This window comes from Ptychodera flava, chromosome 21 (genome assembly GCF_041260155.1).
Source record: "Ptychodera flava strain L36383 chromosome 21, AS_Pfla_20210202, whole genome shotgun sequence".
Lineage (NCBI taxonomy): Eukaryota > Metazoa > Hemichordata > Enteropneusta > Ptychoderidae > Ptychodera > Ptychodera flava.
In genome coordinates, this window is record NC_091948.1 from 15,899,185 (window position 1) to 15,911,759 (window position 12,575).

General features: G+C 36.0%; 1 protein-coding gene across 2 annotated transcripts; it reads left to right on the forward strand.

Annotated features, from left to right (window-relative positions):
- The first annotated feature begins 3,281 nt into the window (after positions 1-3,281).
- Positions 3,282-11,643, forward strand: LOC139121544 (pro-cathepsin H-like). Of its 2 annotated transcripts, XM_070686536.1 has the most exons (11): positions 3,282-3,492; positions 4,518-4,549; positions 4,868-4,976; positions 5,372-5,442; positions 6,173-6,280; positions 7,042-7,184; positions 7,613-7,694; positions 8,490-8,558; positions 9,102-9,208; positions 10,359-10,487; positions 10,907-11,643. In XM_070686536.1, the coding sequence occupies exons 1-11, from the start codon at positions 3,426-3,428 to the stop codon at positions 10,980-10,982; spliced, it is 993 nt and encodes a 330-aa protein (XP_070542637.1). In that variant the 5' UTR covers positions 3,282-3,425; the 3' UTR covers positions 10,983-11,643. The 2 variants fall into 2 exon arrangements, with proteins under 2 accessions (XP_070542637.1, XP_070542636.1); XM_070686535.1 differs by lacking the exons at positions 3,282-3,492; positions 4,518-4,549; positions 4,868-4,976 and adding an exon at positions 4,992-5,269.
- Positions 11,644-12,575: the final 932 nt, after the last annotated feature.

Below are 12,575 nucleotides of genomic sequence, written 5' to 3' on the forward strand. Positions count from 1 at the left end.
CTAGAGCAAATTTTACCTGTACCGACGACAATTACGCTTCACCTGTAAATATCTAGCATTTAACCATAGACCCTCCAAAAACTATCTATGATTTAACATACATAACTTTCATGGTCTCGATTGGAAAGCAAATTGCAGAATAAATTATAATCTTTTCTGATCTACGACTTGTGGGGGCTCATTTTAAAGCGCTTGCAGAGAAAAACTTTCGCCGTCATAGTTTTTCGAAAATAATACAAATTTTAATTTTTCCCCCATAGAGTTAACACAGGAATGGCGGCCATTCTAAATTTCAAATATCGCAAATGTTGAGTAATTTTTTTCGCTCGACTTTGCTCCGTGACCCCGGATTTTTATCGTTGATTTGGTAAGAAAATGGTTAAAAATTTCATTTAGGAAAGTTTGAGCAAAAGTTTTAGTCTTTCACTTTCGAGGCGCGCCTACCTTAACTTGTCTCTACTCCTTCGTGTTGGTGTGCATCTTTCCAACACCGGCCGTGACAAACTTCTTGCCAATGCAAATCTTACCATGTGCGGTTTTATGATGAAGTCTCTTTTGAAAGACGTTTCGTATCTGATGGTAAGAAGTTTGGTCGCAACTACATGCAGCAGCAGACAGCCACAGAATAATCAAATGCCAAAGAAAGGGCTTTTACCTGTCACTTCTGCGGTGAATTCTGTAATGTTCAAAGAGTCTGCAGACATGTAGACATGACACTTCGATTACCTGCTGGTCATGCGGTTTCCAGGGACAAAAAGCGGAACACTATGCTTCATTTCAAAGACAACATTCGAATCTCGGCGAGGAAGTTCTATAGGCCTAAATGTGAACCCTTGGATTATACACGCTCTTCTCCTACAAAGTCGCTGGATGGTTTACTGTAAAGGGTGGATACTGGAACGTTCAAAACTTGACTTGATGGATCTTGCAGTAGCTGTAGATAAACGAATTTCGTTAGATTTCTTGTTTCTCGCCGAAACTTTTTAAACACATTATATCAATGAATTTACGATGAAGGGCTTTTGGTGTTCGAAAGAAAGGAAAGAATATGGAAAATGTTGGCGGTATCTTGCCTTAAATATTCGACCGATTTTTCTCACACAAGGAGGTTCGATTTGGAGTAGGACAAATTGCAAACCGTGTGGGCTTGAAATCAAGCCCCTAAACTGCAATAGATTTCTCACTGGTTGCTGAACAGAGTGGCGGAAAATGGACATTTCCATTAAATGAGACCATTTCTTGTGAGGATCTAAGTAGCGACCTTAAACGACATAGTTTCTTGGAACATGCACATTGGTAATTTGTGTATCACATTGACTCTCTCTGACTGGTTTGTTGAGCCTTTACGTAAATATTCCTTGCCACTCTAGAAAGGTCTTAGCTTAATTCAAAAGGAGCAACGCGGATAGTGATAATACAGAAAAGAGCGTTGAGAGTTCTACAGTTATTCATATTTTGAAGACGCTGATGATCTTTCCCGGCCCTTAGGCAACGCATTTTTGTTTCACTTCTATTCTAGTCTACAATTGTTTTGAGAAATCAGTTCAGACTTATATTATGTTTATACCATTAAATATTAGTCATGTCCACGTTCCGCTTCCACATGTAAACTGTCTTCAACTACAAGATTTGTGCACCGAATCTGGTCAGAGAACGTTTGCTATGCTTATTTCTAGAAATTTGAATTCATCACCGGAAAGTTTAAGCCTTAGATCACATAGTAACATAGACAGAGTCGCAACGGCTATTGTTTAAGGCGTGAAGCGGTTACGTAAGCGATCCATGTTTGCCTCGCCTCACGAAGCTCTTGGCTCTCTTTTCCGAAGAGTGCCGACCATGCACCCTTCGGTAATTTTCGGATTTTCACCAATTGTTAAGCGAAAGTATGTTCGACAAAGTTTGTGTTGTCGTTGTCGTGTTGTGCTGATCGGAATTGATGTGCTGGCGAAAACGGGAGTGTTTTGAGCTTCAGGAAAGTGGGTTTTACCGTTTTAAAAATTCCTCTCATATTTTTATGAATATATAATGAGTGTGTTTGAACCAAATTTGAAAGTCTTTTATCGATACTGTCTGGTTTTACTCAATGGTTTACGGTCAGTCATACCGTCTTTTACACGTGCGTCAGGAAAGGACATGTTTATGAAACTGCTGAAAACACCACGTGACAGAAAACACCACGTGACAGCTATGGATCAACAGCTACTAATTATATATATATATATATATATATATTATATATATATATATATATATATATATATATATATATATATATATATATAAATATAAACATTACTTCAAGTACAAAGTAATGAAATCTATTACTTTGTACTTGAAGTAATCTGTTTATTTATAACGCTCTGCTTTAGCATCGAGCACTGTAATTTCCCACGAGGACATCTGTATACTTCGATATATATATATATATATATATATATATATATATATATATATATATATATATATATAAACATATATATATGTGTGTGTGTGTGTGTATCATACGACGGTGAAAATACTGTTATTAGAGCACAGTCTCTGAAGTGTGTCGTCTATTGATCGTTTGGTGTAGTGAAAATTCAGTAAATCCGATACTTGAAAAACCTTTACGGTTATTTAATAGATATTATTTCGTAAATAAAGTGACCAAACGCACTTAGTTTCAGATGTATTATAAGCTTTAATGCCGTATGGTTAATTTATGACATAGATAATATTTTGCAAATTTTCATGAATATCATCCGCTTTATCGTGTTTGTAGTCAGAAGCTGGAAAACGTCGCGTACATAGGTGTTAATGGCCAGTCACTTGACCTTAATTGACCTGTGCATGTGTGTAAAAGTGACATGACATATGTGCCGTTTGCCAATCGCGTACTTGTTTTGGTGTCGCGACGTGAAAAAATGTAATAAAGATAAAATTTATCAAGTTCACTTGTATGGTCTACAAATACAAATAAATTTGTTTTGTTATTTTACGCATTCACATCACAGGCTTGAAGACTACCCATCCATAATCACAGGTTATCGTAACGTTGCTTGGATAGTCGTTTGAGGCGGGCGGCCGCAGGTCGCCGTTTACTTGGAAAAAAGAGAACAACAGGTATGTTTCTCTTTTTTCCAAGTAAACGGCGACCTGCGGCCGCCCGCCTCGAACGACTATCCAAGCAACGTTACGATAACCTGTGTCCATAATGATCAGTCGCTTGGCCGGCCAAATGAAAGTCTCTTATTTAACAGAAAATGTAAACAATGAAGTACGTATTTTTCGGTCATGTGAGCGAGATCACCTGATTATCAGCCGACCTGCAGCTGCAGCTGTCGACCACAGTGTGCATTTTCTCTCAGACAACTAGTAGTGGGAGAAGTCAGTGAATTTCTTCTGCCGCCACTCTTCCGCGAATTCCGTGGACAACGTATACGATCATGAGTCTTTATTTGTTGCTGTTAGTAGCGTTCTTCCAGTTTGTCTGTGCGGGTGAATACCATGCAGGTAAGCAGTCAATTGACAAACTGCACTGGTTTTCCCGTCATCATTTCCTGCTCTTACATAAACTTATGATGAAATGCCGCGGTCTGTACCACAGGCGTTTGGATCGTCACTGCGCGAAGCCCCCGTAATACAACAGGTGAGCTTCGCGAAGCGACGATCCAGACACCTGTGGTTATTTAAAGCGTTTACTGTTTTGGAATGCGGACCCTATAGCCAAAACCTCGTCATAATATTTTTACTTCCATGTTTTTATTGCTGATTCTGCACACCATAAAATTTTTAAAACTGACAAATTGAAGCGCCTGTACTGTGCTCTAAGCATCCGCACATCGGGCTCGGCCCACTGGAGTACCCGTTCATGCGCAAACCAGAGTTAAAAGTAATACGCGAGTACATCACAGGAAGGACTAGACCGCAAATTGTCAGAGCGGCATCTTTGCAAGGCTCTCCTATCTGATCGTGAACGACCTTCAACGTTAGGACCTTCGAACGTCGTAAAATTCGTAGTCTATTCAATATATTCATAGGTTTCAATTATATAAGATTCAGCTAACCAAACAACTGCCTTGCTTGGTACACTTGATTTTGAAATTTGAGCTGAAACAAAAAAGTGGAATATGATTGAACTGAAACATTGCAGAAGAATAACCAAATACACATTTAAATAACAAAAGAGTGAAAATTAATGTATACTCACCATGTCGTAGTGTATTATTGTGCATCTATCATTTTCATAACGACACTATTTCACCAAAGTCATGGATTCTACAGGTCTGCTTTCTTAATTTTCAGGGAATAAGTTTGGCATCCATAAATTCCCAAACTTTTAATTGTTTCACTGACAACTTTAATAAAGTTGAATTCAATATCACAATGTGATGTCAAATACTCAGTAAAGAATTGATTGTTTCACTGACAACGTTAATTTAGTTGAATATCACGATGTGATATCAAGTAAGGAATTAGGTTTACTCTGACACAAATTTCAACTTTTATTCCTACCTTTTGCATTTTTTTGCTCTCAGATAAACCACTGTTTGAACTATGGACACAACAGGTATGTTCAAGCAAATGAAACATGGCAGGCCTTGAAAGCAATTTTTCCTGGAAAAAAGGGAAAAATGCTTGATGCCTTTTTCTTTTACAAATTCAAGAACTTTATTTAATTGATCAATATATATATTAGCTTCAAATGAACAGAGAGTCTGATACGGTTCACCCAAGAAAAAATACAAAATATATAAACTTGAACGACTACAAAACATTTGTGTCAAGTAGCATAAAGTTTTGCCATGATTAGCCACTATTTTGAGATCATTTCCATACATTTTCCAACTTTTTAAATACTTTATTCATGAGTCTTTTGATATTTCAGTACAACAAAAAATATGAAACAGTAGAGGAATACAGGGTCAGATTTGAAATCTGGAAGAAGAATTTACGTATGATCAACAAACATAATGCTGGCATCCATTCCTACACATGTAAGTACTATACTAGCAACCATTCCTACACATGTACTATACTAGCAACCATTCCTACACATGTAAATACTATACTAGCAACCATTCCTACACATGTAAATACTATACTAGCAACCATTCCTACACATGTAAATACTATACTAGCAACCATTGCTACACATGTAAATACTATACTAGCAACCATTCCTACACATGTAAGTACTATACTAGCAACCATTCCTACACATGTAAGTACTATACTAGCAACCATTGCTACACATGTAAATACTATACTAGCAACCATTCCTACACATGTAAGTACGATACCAGCAATTTTTGCCAGACCTTTCTGTCTACCAAAGACATATTAATAAATAAAATAGTAACCTTGACTCATTTTTTTCCTGCTTAAAAAGTGGCCGTTAATAAGTTTGCCGATATGGAATTTGAAGAGTTTCAGAAGAAATACCTCCTGACTGCACCACAGGTGATTTTTAGTCAAATTTATTGACTTTGAAACCTGAATTTGAGTTTTCCATGATTATACCAATTGATGGCACTCAATTTGACAAAAAATGTGTTGAGATGGTCAAAATAGATTTATATTGGATATTCTTTGATGGTGACAGCAAAGCTGCCATTTGTAATGGCCATGACAGTGCCACGTACATCACAAATGGTTGACTATGTTACATGTAAGTCACGTCACATATTAAAGGTGCTCTGTCTTTTTTAAGTATTTCTCAAACATATCCTTTTAAGGCTATCGGTCAATATTTGACGTCATAGCTATGGACAGATATGGAAAATTTGAGAAGAAAGGAGGATGGTTTGTTTGCACGACCAATTGGAATCTGACATTACAGGACCAAATCTGATTGATTTTGTGTGAATTGCACTCTAAAGGTTGACTAAATTTCAGTCTTCAGGGGTTAAAATTCACAGGGCCATTTCAAAGTTCTTGAAAACACCATTGTTTTTTGGTTTTGCACAATCTTTGCATTATTGGAATTGTCAAATTTGGATCATTTGTATTGTGTTTGCATTCTGCCAGCTGCACAACCAATGTCAAGTGCACACTGCTATATTTATTTACAAAACTTACAATCAGTCGTTAAGTAGCAACATAACACCTGACCTAAAGAAAGGAGTGGTTTATTTTCAAGTTTACTTCAAATTGTAAATTTTAATCTTCTGGTTTAATTGTTATTTTTCAGAATTGTTCTGCAACCCAGGGTAACCATATCTTTCACTGGAGGGATATTCCAAAAGCATTTGACTGGAATAAATGGACCAGAAAAGTAGTTACTGATGTCAAAAACCAGGTAGAATAGTGCACACTCATAGCAAGACTTTCTGTGTCAGCATGAATATATAAGGAATGGTTGACAGTGATACTGCGCTTGCAAAACTCAAACATTGTGAGATGTATACATTTTCATAAATGGCAATAATTCTGGTGACAAGGAGATCAACAATGTTCATTTCAAAGCTACTTGAAATTGTTTGAAAATTTTTCACCAACTCACATGCAATATAAAACAAAAATATAAAATAGCCTTGATATTGCAACAACATGTTTATAAAACAAGAATGTACATGTAGGTTTGATTAGCCAAGGGGCGTTGCTGACACCACTGGTGGGTGTAACTGTCAGTGCTGTTTTGTTGATGTGCTATGTTGTCTCAGCTCAACAAAGAAAATGACAAACTAGTTTTCTAATCCAATATGACAAGCAATACATTAAATTTACTTTCTGACACATTAGTAATAGCTTTTCTTTAATTTCTCATTAGCGTGAACCACTTCACAGCCCTCCCTGCAAACGATTTTATCTGGTTCAATCTCATTATGTGACATACTCAGATCAATTCACAGAGTTTTTTTATTTTAAGCTAGAAATTTTACTGGTATCTTACAACTTTCAATTCTGCAGGCAAAACCAGCATTCTTGAAGTGATACATATAACAGTGGAGTGGTCTACATATTAACAATGGTTAGATATTGTTGTGTATGACCGTGAAGTGATCAAATTTTAGATAAGGTGACATTTGTGGAATATCTGACTTATTCTATTTCAAACAGGAGTCATGTGGAAGTTGCTGGTCATTCTCAACAACTGGAGCTCTGGAATCTCACACAGCTATAGCATATTCAACATTAATATCTTTGTCAGAACAACAATTGATCGACTGTGCTCAGGCGTTCAACAACCATGGATGTGAGGGGTAAATTTGAAGCAATATTTTTAGAATAATGAAAAATAAAATCATTGGTATAAACATGACAACCTCATGAAAAATGAATTAAAATTACAAATGGGCATTAGTATCTAAGTCACTATAAAATCAAATTACTCCAGTGCAGAATATCTTTGTTCAAATTATTTTGAATGTCAATCTTCATCCACCGTACCAGATTTTTTGGATTACTACTGGTAGTTGGCTGAGGTCATTTTTCACTGATTCCTTGAGAATGGACATTTTCATCTATAACTGCATGTTTAAACCAGCAATTGACTTAAAATTAAATATTGACTTAAAATGTAGCTTTTCAAATGCGAGAGCAAACATTCAATGGAACAACATTAATTGTTTTATACCTTTTTGTTATGGAACATTAATTCTCTTACTATTTTTCTGTGTTTGCAATACAGTGGTCTGCCATCTCAAGCATTTGAATACATCAGATACAACAATGGTTTAGAATCTGAAGCCGACTATCCATACACAGCAAAGGTAAGATGCATAGTGTATGTAAATGAGAAACCTGTATTTTGTGGAAGTAAAGACCGTCTCATGTGTGTGCAAAATTTAATTTTGTGATGGTCAAGACATTCTTCAAGATTTGACATTTGGATGTTTTGTTTCTACAAGGGTAAACTTTAAAGGGACATTTTGTCAGATTAGTATTATGTTCATACTCACAATAAATTCTGTCAATAGCTCAAATATTGCAGTTCAAAAGGGAAAAACTCTGGATATTTTTGTCATCATACAAATTGAATTATTTTCCAATAGCTATGTACACCAATGTTTCCATTGTTCATCAGTTTAATTTAGGTATTGAATGATTAAGACAATTTCAAAAATGTCAATTTTGAATTGCCTACTTATCAGATGATTAATTTTGAACGATAATTTTCAACTCAGTGATCTTGAAATTAGGATGCATGCTGTCTTGATTGAAATCAACTACTGCAGTTTATCTGAAAAACCAATTCTTCACTATCGTTAAAAAACAGAATTACAATCCACTTCTTTCAGAATCAAGAACTCTGTCCGTCAAAACAAAGGATTTGTGAAATTCATCATTGTACATCATTAATGACGAAAACATGAGAGGCTGAGACATATTGGTAGTGCAGTAATTTTCATTACCGTATTCAGTATGAAAACAAGTTAAATTTGGGAAAATTGAACATGCATTAATGAATAAAGAAAAACAGGTAAAATAATTATTAAGCAACGCCTTTCATTAAGAAATATGTCTCACTGAGCTTGTATGTCTGCTAATTTTTTTTCTCTGAAAAGGATGGAAAGTGCAAGTTTGATCCTTCTAAGACCGTTGCGTATGTTGCTGATGTTGTTAACATTACATTGGTAAGTTTATATACCACCTCAGGGCATTGTGTTCTTTCAATTCAATCCAAAATCACTTTTCAGAGACAGTAGGTTTCATCATGTTATCAAGAGCTAGCATACAAATGGTAGCACCATTAACAACAGAAAATACAAAATTATAAGAATTAACTGAATTGTACTCAACCCTTAGAAACTTAATTTCAAATTCTTAGACAAACTTTACAGATAAGTTTAGATTTTCGCGTATTTGATGTGAAAACATGCAGATTTTATTTATCTGACTATGGTGGTGAAATTCAGAAAGTAGTTTAAGCCCTGCCAGAAACGCAAATTGGATTTAGAAGTCTCTGAATACACTATGTATATGTGTCCATAAAGAGAAGCAGTTTTGTTTCGTCAATTGTTATCACTGTACAGAAAGGTGTACTCACAATTTTGTGGCAGTGTGATTATGTAACTTCTGGATTCGACATTCTTCTTTCTCTGACTTTCCCGAATCACAATGCATAGTATGCATATATTGGTATATGCATGATAGTAAATTGTTGACTTTCTTTCTAGGGAGATGAAAAAGGCATTCTGGATGCAGTTTACAACCATGGACCTGTCAGCATAGCCTACGATGTGGCGGCTGATTTCCAATTTTACAAGAGTGGAGTCTACAGCAGGTACAACTTTCATCCCATGCATATCAGTAAATTTCTGACAAAAATATAATCCCTTTGTCTCATACTGGGTCAAAAAATATGACGACGAGCCAGGTATTTCGTAAAAATTGGAATAGCAAATAGCCATGACTTCATTTTGAATACCAGATGTTAGTATTGTAGTGTTCTTTACTTTGTTGTATAATGGTATGCAAACTTTATGCCACGTTAGGGTAGTATGCACCTCAAAAGTGAAAGACTCATACTTTTGCTTGATTTTTCTTCAATAAAACTTTCAACCATTTTCTTACCAAATCATTCAAACATCCGTGGGTCACCGTGTAAATTTTGGTACTGGAGAAACAAGTAACCTAACGCATATTGATATTTGAAATTCAAAATGGCTGCCATCTCTTTGTAGGGAAAAATACAATTAACTATTTCCAAAACCCCCAAAATGATGAAAATTGTTCTTTCTTTAAGAGATTTAAAAGAGCCCCAACATGTTGTGGATCAGAAAAGAATTGTAAAAATTTGAGATTACAAATATCTGGCCCTGAAGCACTTTCTATAGCGGAATTCTATATCAATTGAGAATTTACACAATCAGAGAGTTGTACAAGAGGTATCCCTTGATATCCAACCACCAAACACTTATAGCCCTGATGTATGGGCGTGGGCAAAGGTGCTCACAGCATTGCCTGGATAGTCCATTGAAGGCCTGGAATGTGAGGCCAAACCTCAGTAGCTGTAGAATGGAAGGTAATTGAGACAACAAATTGGTGCAGGATATCGGCGAGAAGTCCAAAACCAACACAATAAAACTTCCACCCCGAAAAAATTACATACATTGCTGACATACTTTGAGAGCGCCTGTGGGTGTTAGATGTCAAGGTGCAGTTGTAACTGTCCTGATACTGCACCTTCAATGCAGATATCAGTATCTGACCTGCTTTAACCTATGCCTTTCTTCAGTGGTCTGCAAGGCACAGACTTTGAATATGCAATAGGATTGGGTTTCGTTTGAGAGGACGGACAACTAATGTGCAAGAGCGCCATCTTGTGGCAAAAAGTGAACACTCCCATACTCACAGTCCTGTGCATTGTTGAGCATATTCTGATAGGCATAGTGTCAATAATAATTAATTCCAAAATTGCATGTCTTTTCCAGTACTGAGTGTAAAACTAGTCCACAACATGTGAACCACGCTGTGCTTGCCACAGGGTTCAATGAAACTGTGAGTGGTGAGAAGTATTGGATTGTCAAGAATTCTTGGGGAGCTGACTGGGGCTTACATGGGTAAGTTGTCACCATGGTCTCTTGGGGGAGCTGACTGGAGATCCATTCCATCCTTATAAGACGTAAAATAGTTTCTCAGGGAGTTGACTGGGTACTACATGGGTAAGATACCCTGTACTTGTCCAACTATAACCCCTTTAGTTGGGCGACACGAAACTTAACTGTGGTTATTGGGGGAGGGGTTTATACTTAAGAAACCCGATGTTTTCTGCTACAATACATGCAATCACTTTCAATCTTATGAACTGGCATACCACATTGATACCGATGGGAGCCAATTGTTCTTTAAACACTCAATTGTTGGTCAGGGAAAACTCACATTATGCCAGTCCTGATCACTTAATCTCTTGAATGCAGATTTTACACTGAAAAGCTACATATTGCATCAGGAGATATTAACAATGTTTGTCTCTCCTCAGATACTTTTGGATCAAACGTGGTGAGAATATGTGTGGATTAGCAGATTGTGCATCCTACCCAGTTGTACATGACTAAAGGTCATGACTAAGGTCACGGACAAATACGATCTTTCATGTGTTATTGTCAAGCAATCACACTTGAAGAATTCCTTGTCTATTTTTCTACTTTTTATCCGAGAGAAAATGAGTCATTTCCCTATAAAAGAATGTATTATTACTCAGAAACCTTTATGTTTCTATGGAACTTAATTTGCCTCAAGTTTTGACTGAATTTAGAAAATCTGGCAAGTCTGTCATCAAAGGCGGTTGTGTGTATGTGTGTGTAATGCCATGTAAATTTTGTACAACATGAAGATATGATAGTTATTCTTCTATGGAATAAAATTTACATTCAACAGCTATCAATGGCTGTGCAAAATACTTAAACAACCACTCATTTATCGTGCTGGCCACTTGGAAAATGCTGTTTTGCTATTAATTGTAATTGTCAATAGCAAGCCTGTGATGTAGGATGTGGAACAAATTGTTGTTGTATGTACTTATCAACCACATATTGAGAATATTAAGTGACTGACTCTAGGAATACATATGAATACATTCAATTCTGCAGTGTGAAATTGTTCACATGATTGTTTCTCATACATGTTCTGTCTGATACATACCGGTATTTCATATTTTATCTCGACACTGTAGTACAGGAAGATAAATAAACAGAATGTTTCTTGAATTACCAGAAACTCCAGCAAGCTTCACTCATATTAGTTGTCATGTGTACAGCACTTGTTGCAAAATTAAACCTCACCATCTTTGACCATTGCATCAAATATGGTCAGACTGAATTCACCTACATAGTTACATTTATGACCATGAAACATGGTGGAAACATGGTCATTATTGTAGCCACAGTAAAACCATTGACCATCATCCCAAATATGGTCACTGATGGTCAAGTCAACAATTATGGTCATTGTTATCATGTGAAATTTGCCACAAAACACCGCTCTTTGTGTTCAGATCAGTGTCACAGCCATTGTTTCAAATCAGTTCTAAATGATCACTGCATCAACAAACTTGTGACATATGACATTGATGATTACTTTCCTTATTTACTCAAACAATCGAACATCTACCGTGTTACAAGGCTTGCTTTCCACAGTACAATAAATTACCCACAATGCTGTTTGATTTGTACCAACGACATTAGTATTCTTATAACTTTTTCAGTTGTGCATAAAAGCAATAATATGAAGTCTCAAGATAATTGATTAATTATATTTATTAAAAGTACGTTGAAATATTGTAGTGTAAATTTCAAAGAAACCGTCAATTAACCATAAAAGTCACATTCTGCAGGTACTACAAATGTCACAGATTTGGGAAGCAAGTTATGACCAACTGAAGGGGTCATTCTCTGAAAAAAGTTAGCATGTAAATTTCTTTTGTCTTTTTGATTTGGAAAAAATCAATATCTTTTTGTTTCATAAAACAGGTGCAACTAGTCTCCCTACTTTCCATCACTTTATTCTGTATGGCTGAGGACACAATCAGTGGAAAATTTACAAAAATGCTATCTCTTCTCTCAATCTTGCATAATTTTCTTAATCCTTTGAAACAGGAATTGAGAAGAAAGGTGTCCTTAAAAGTACGTTTTCAGAATTTTTACAACTGG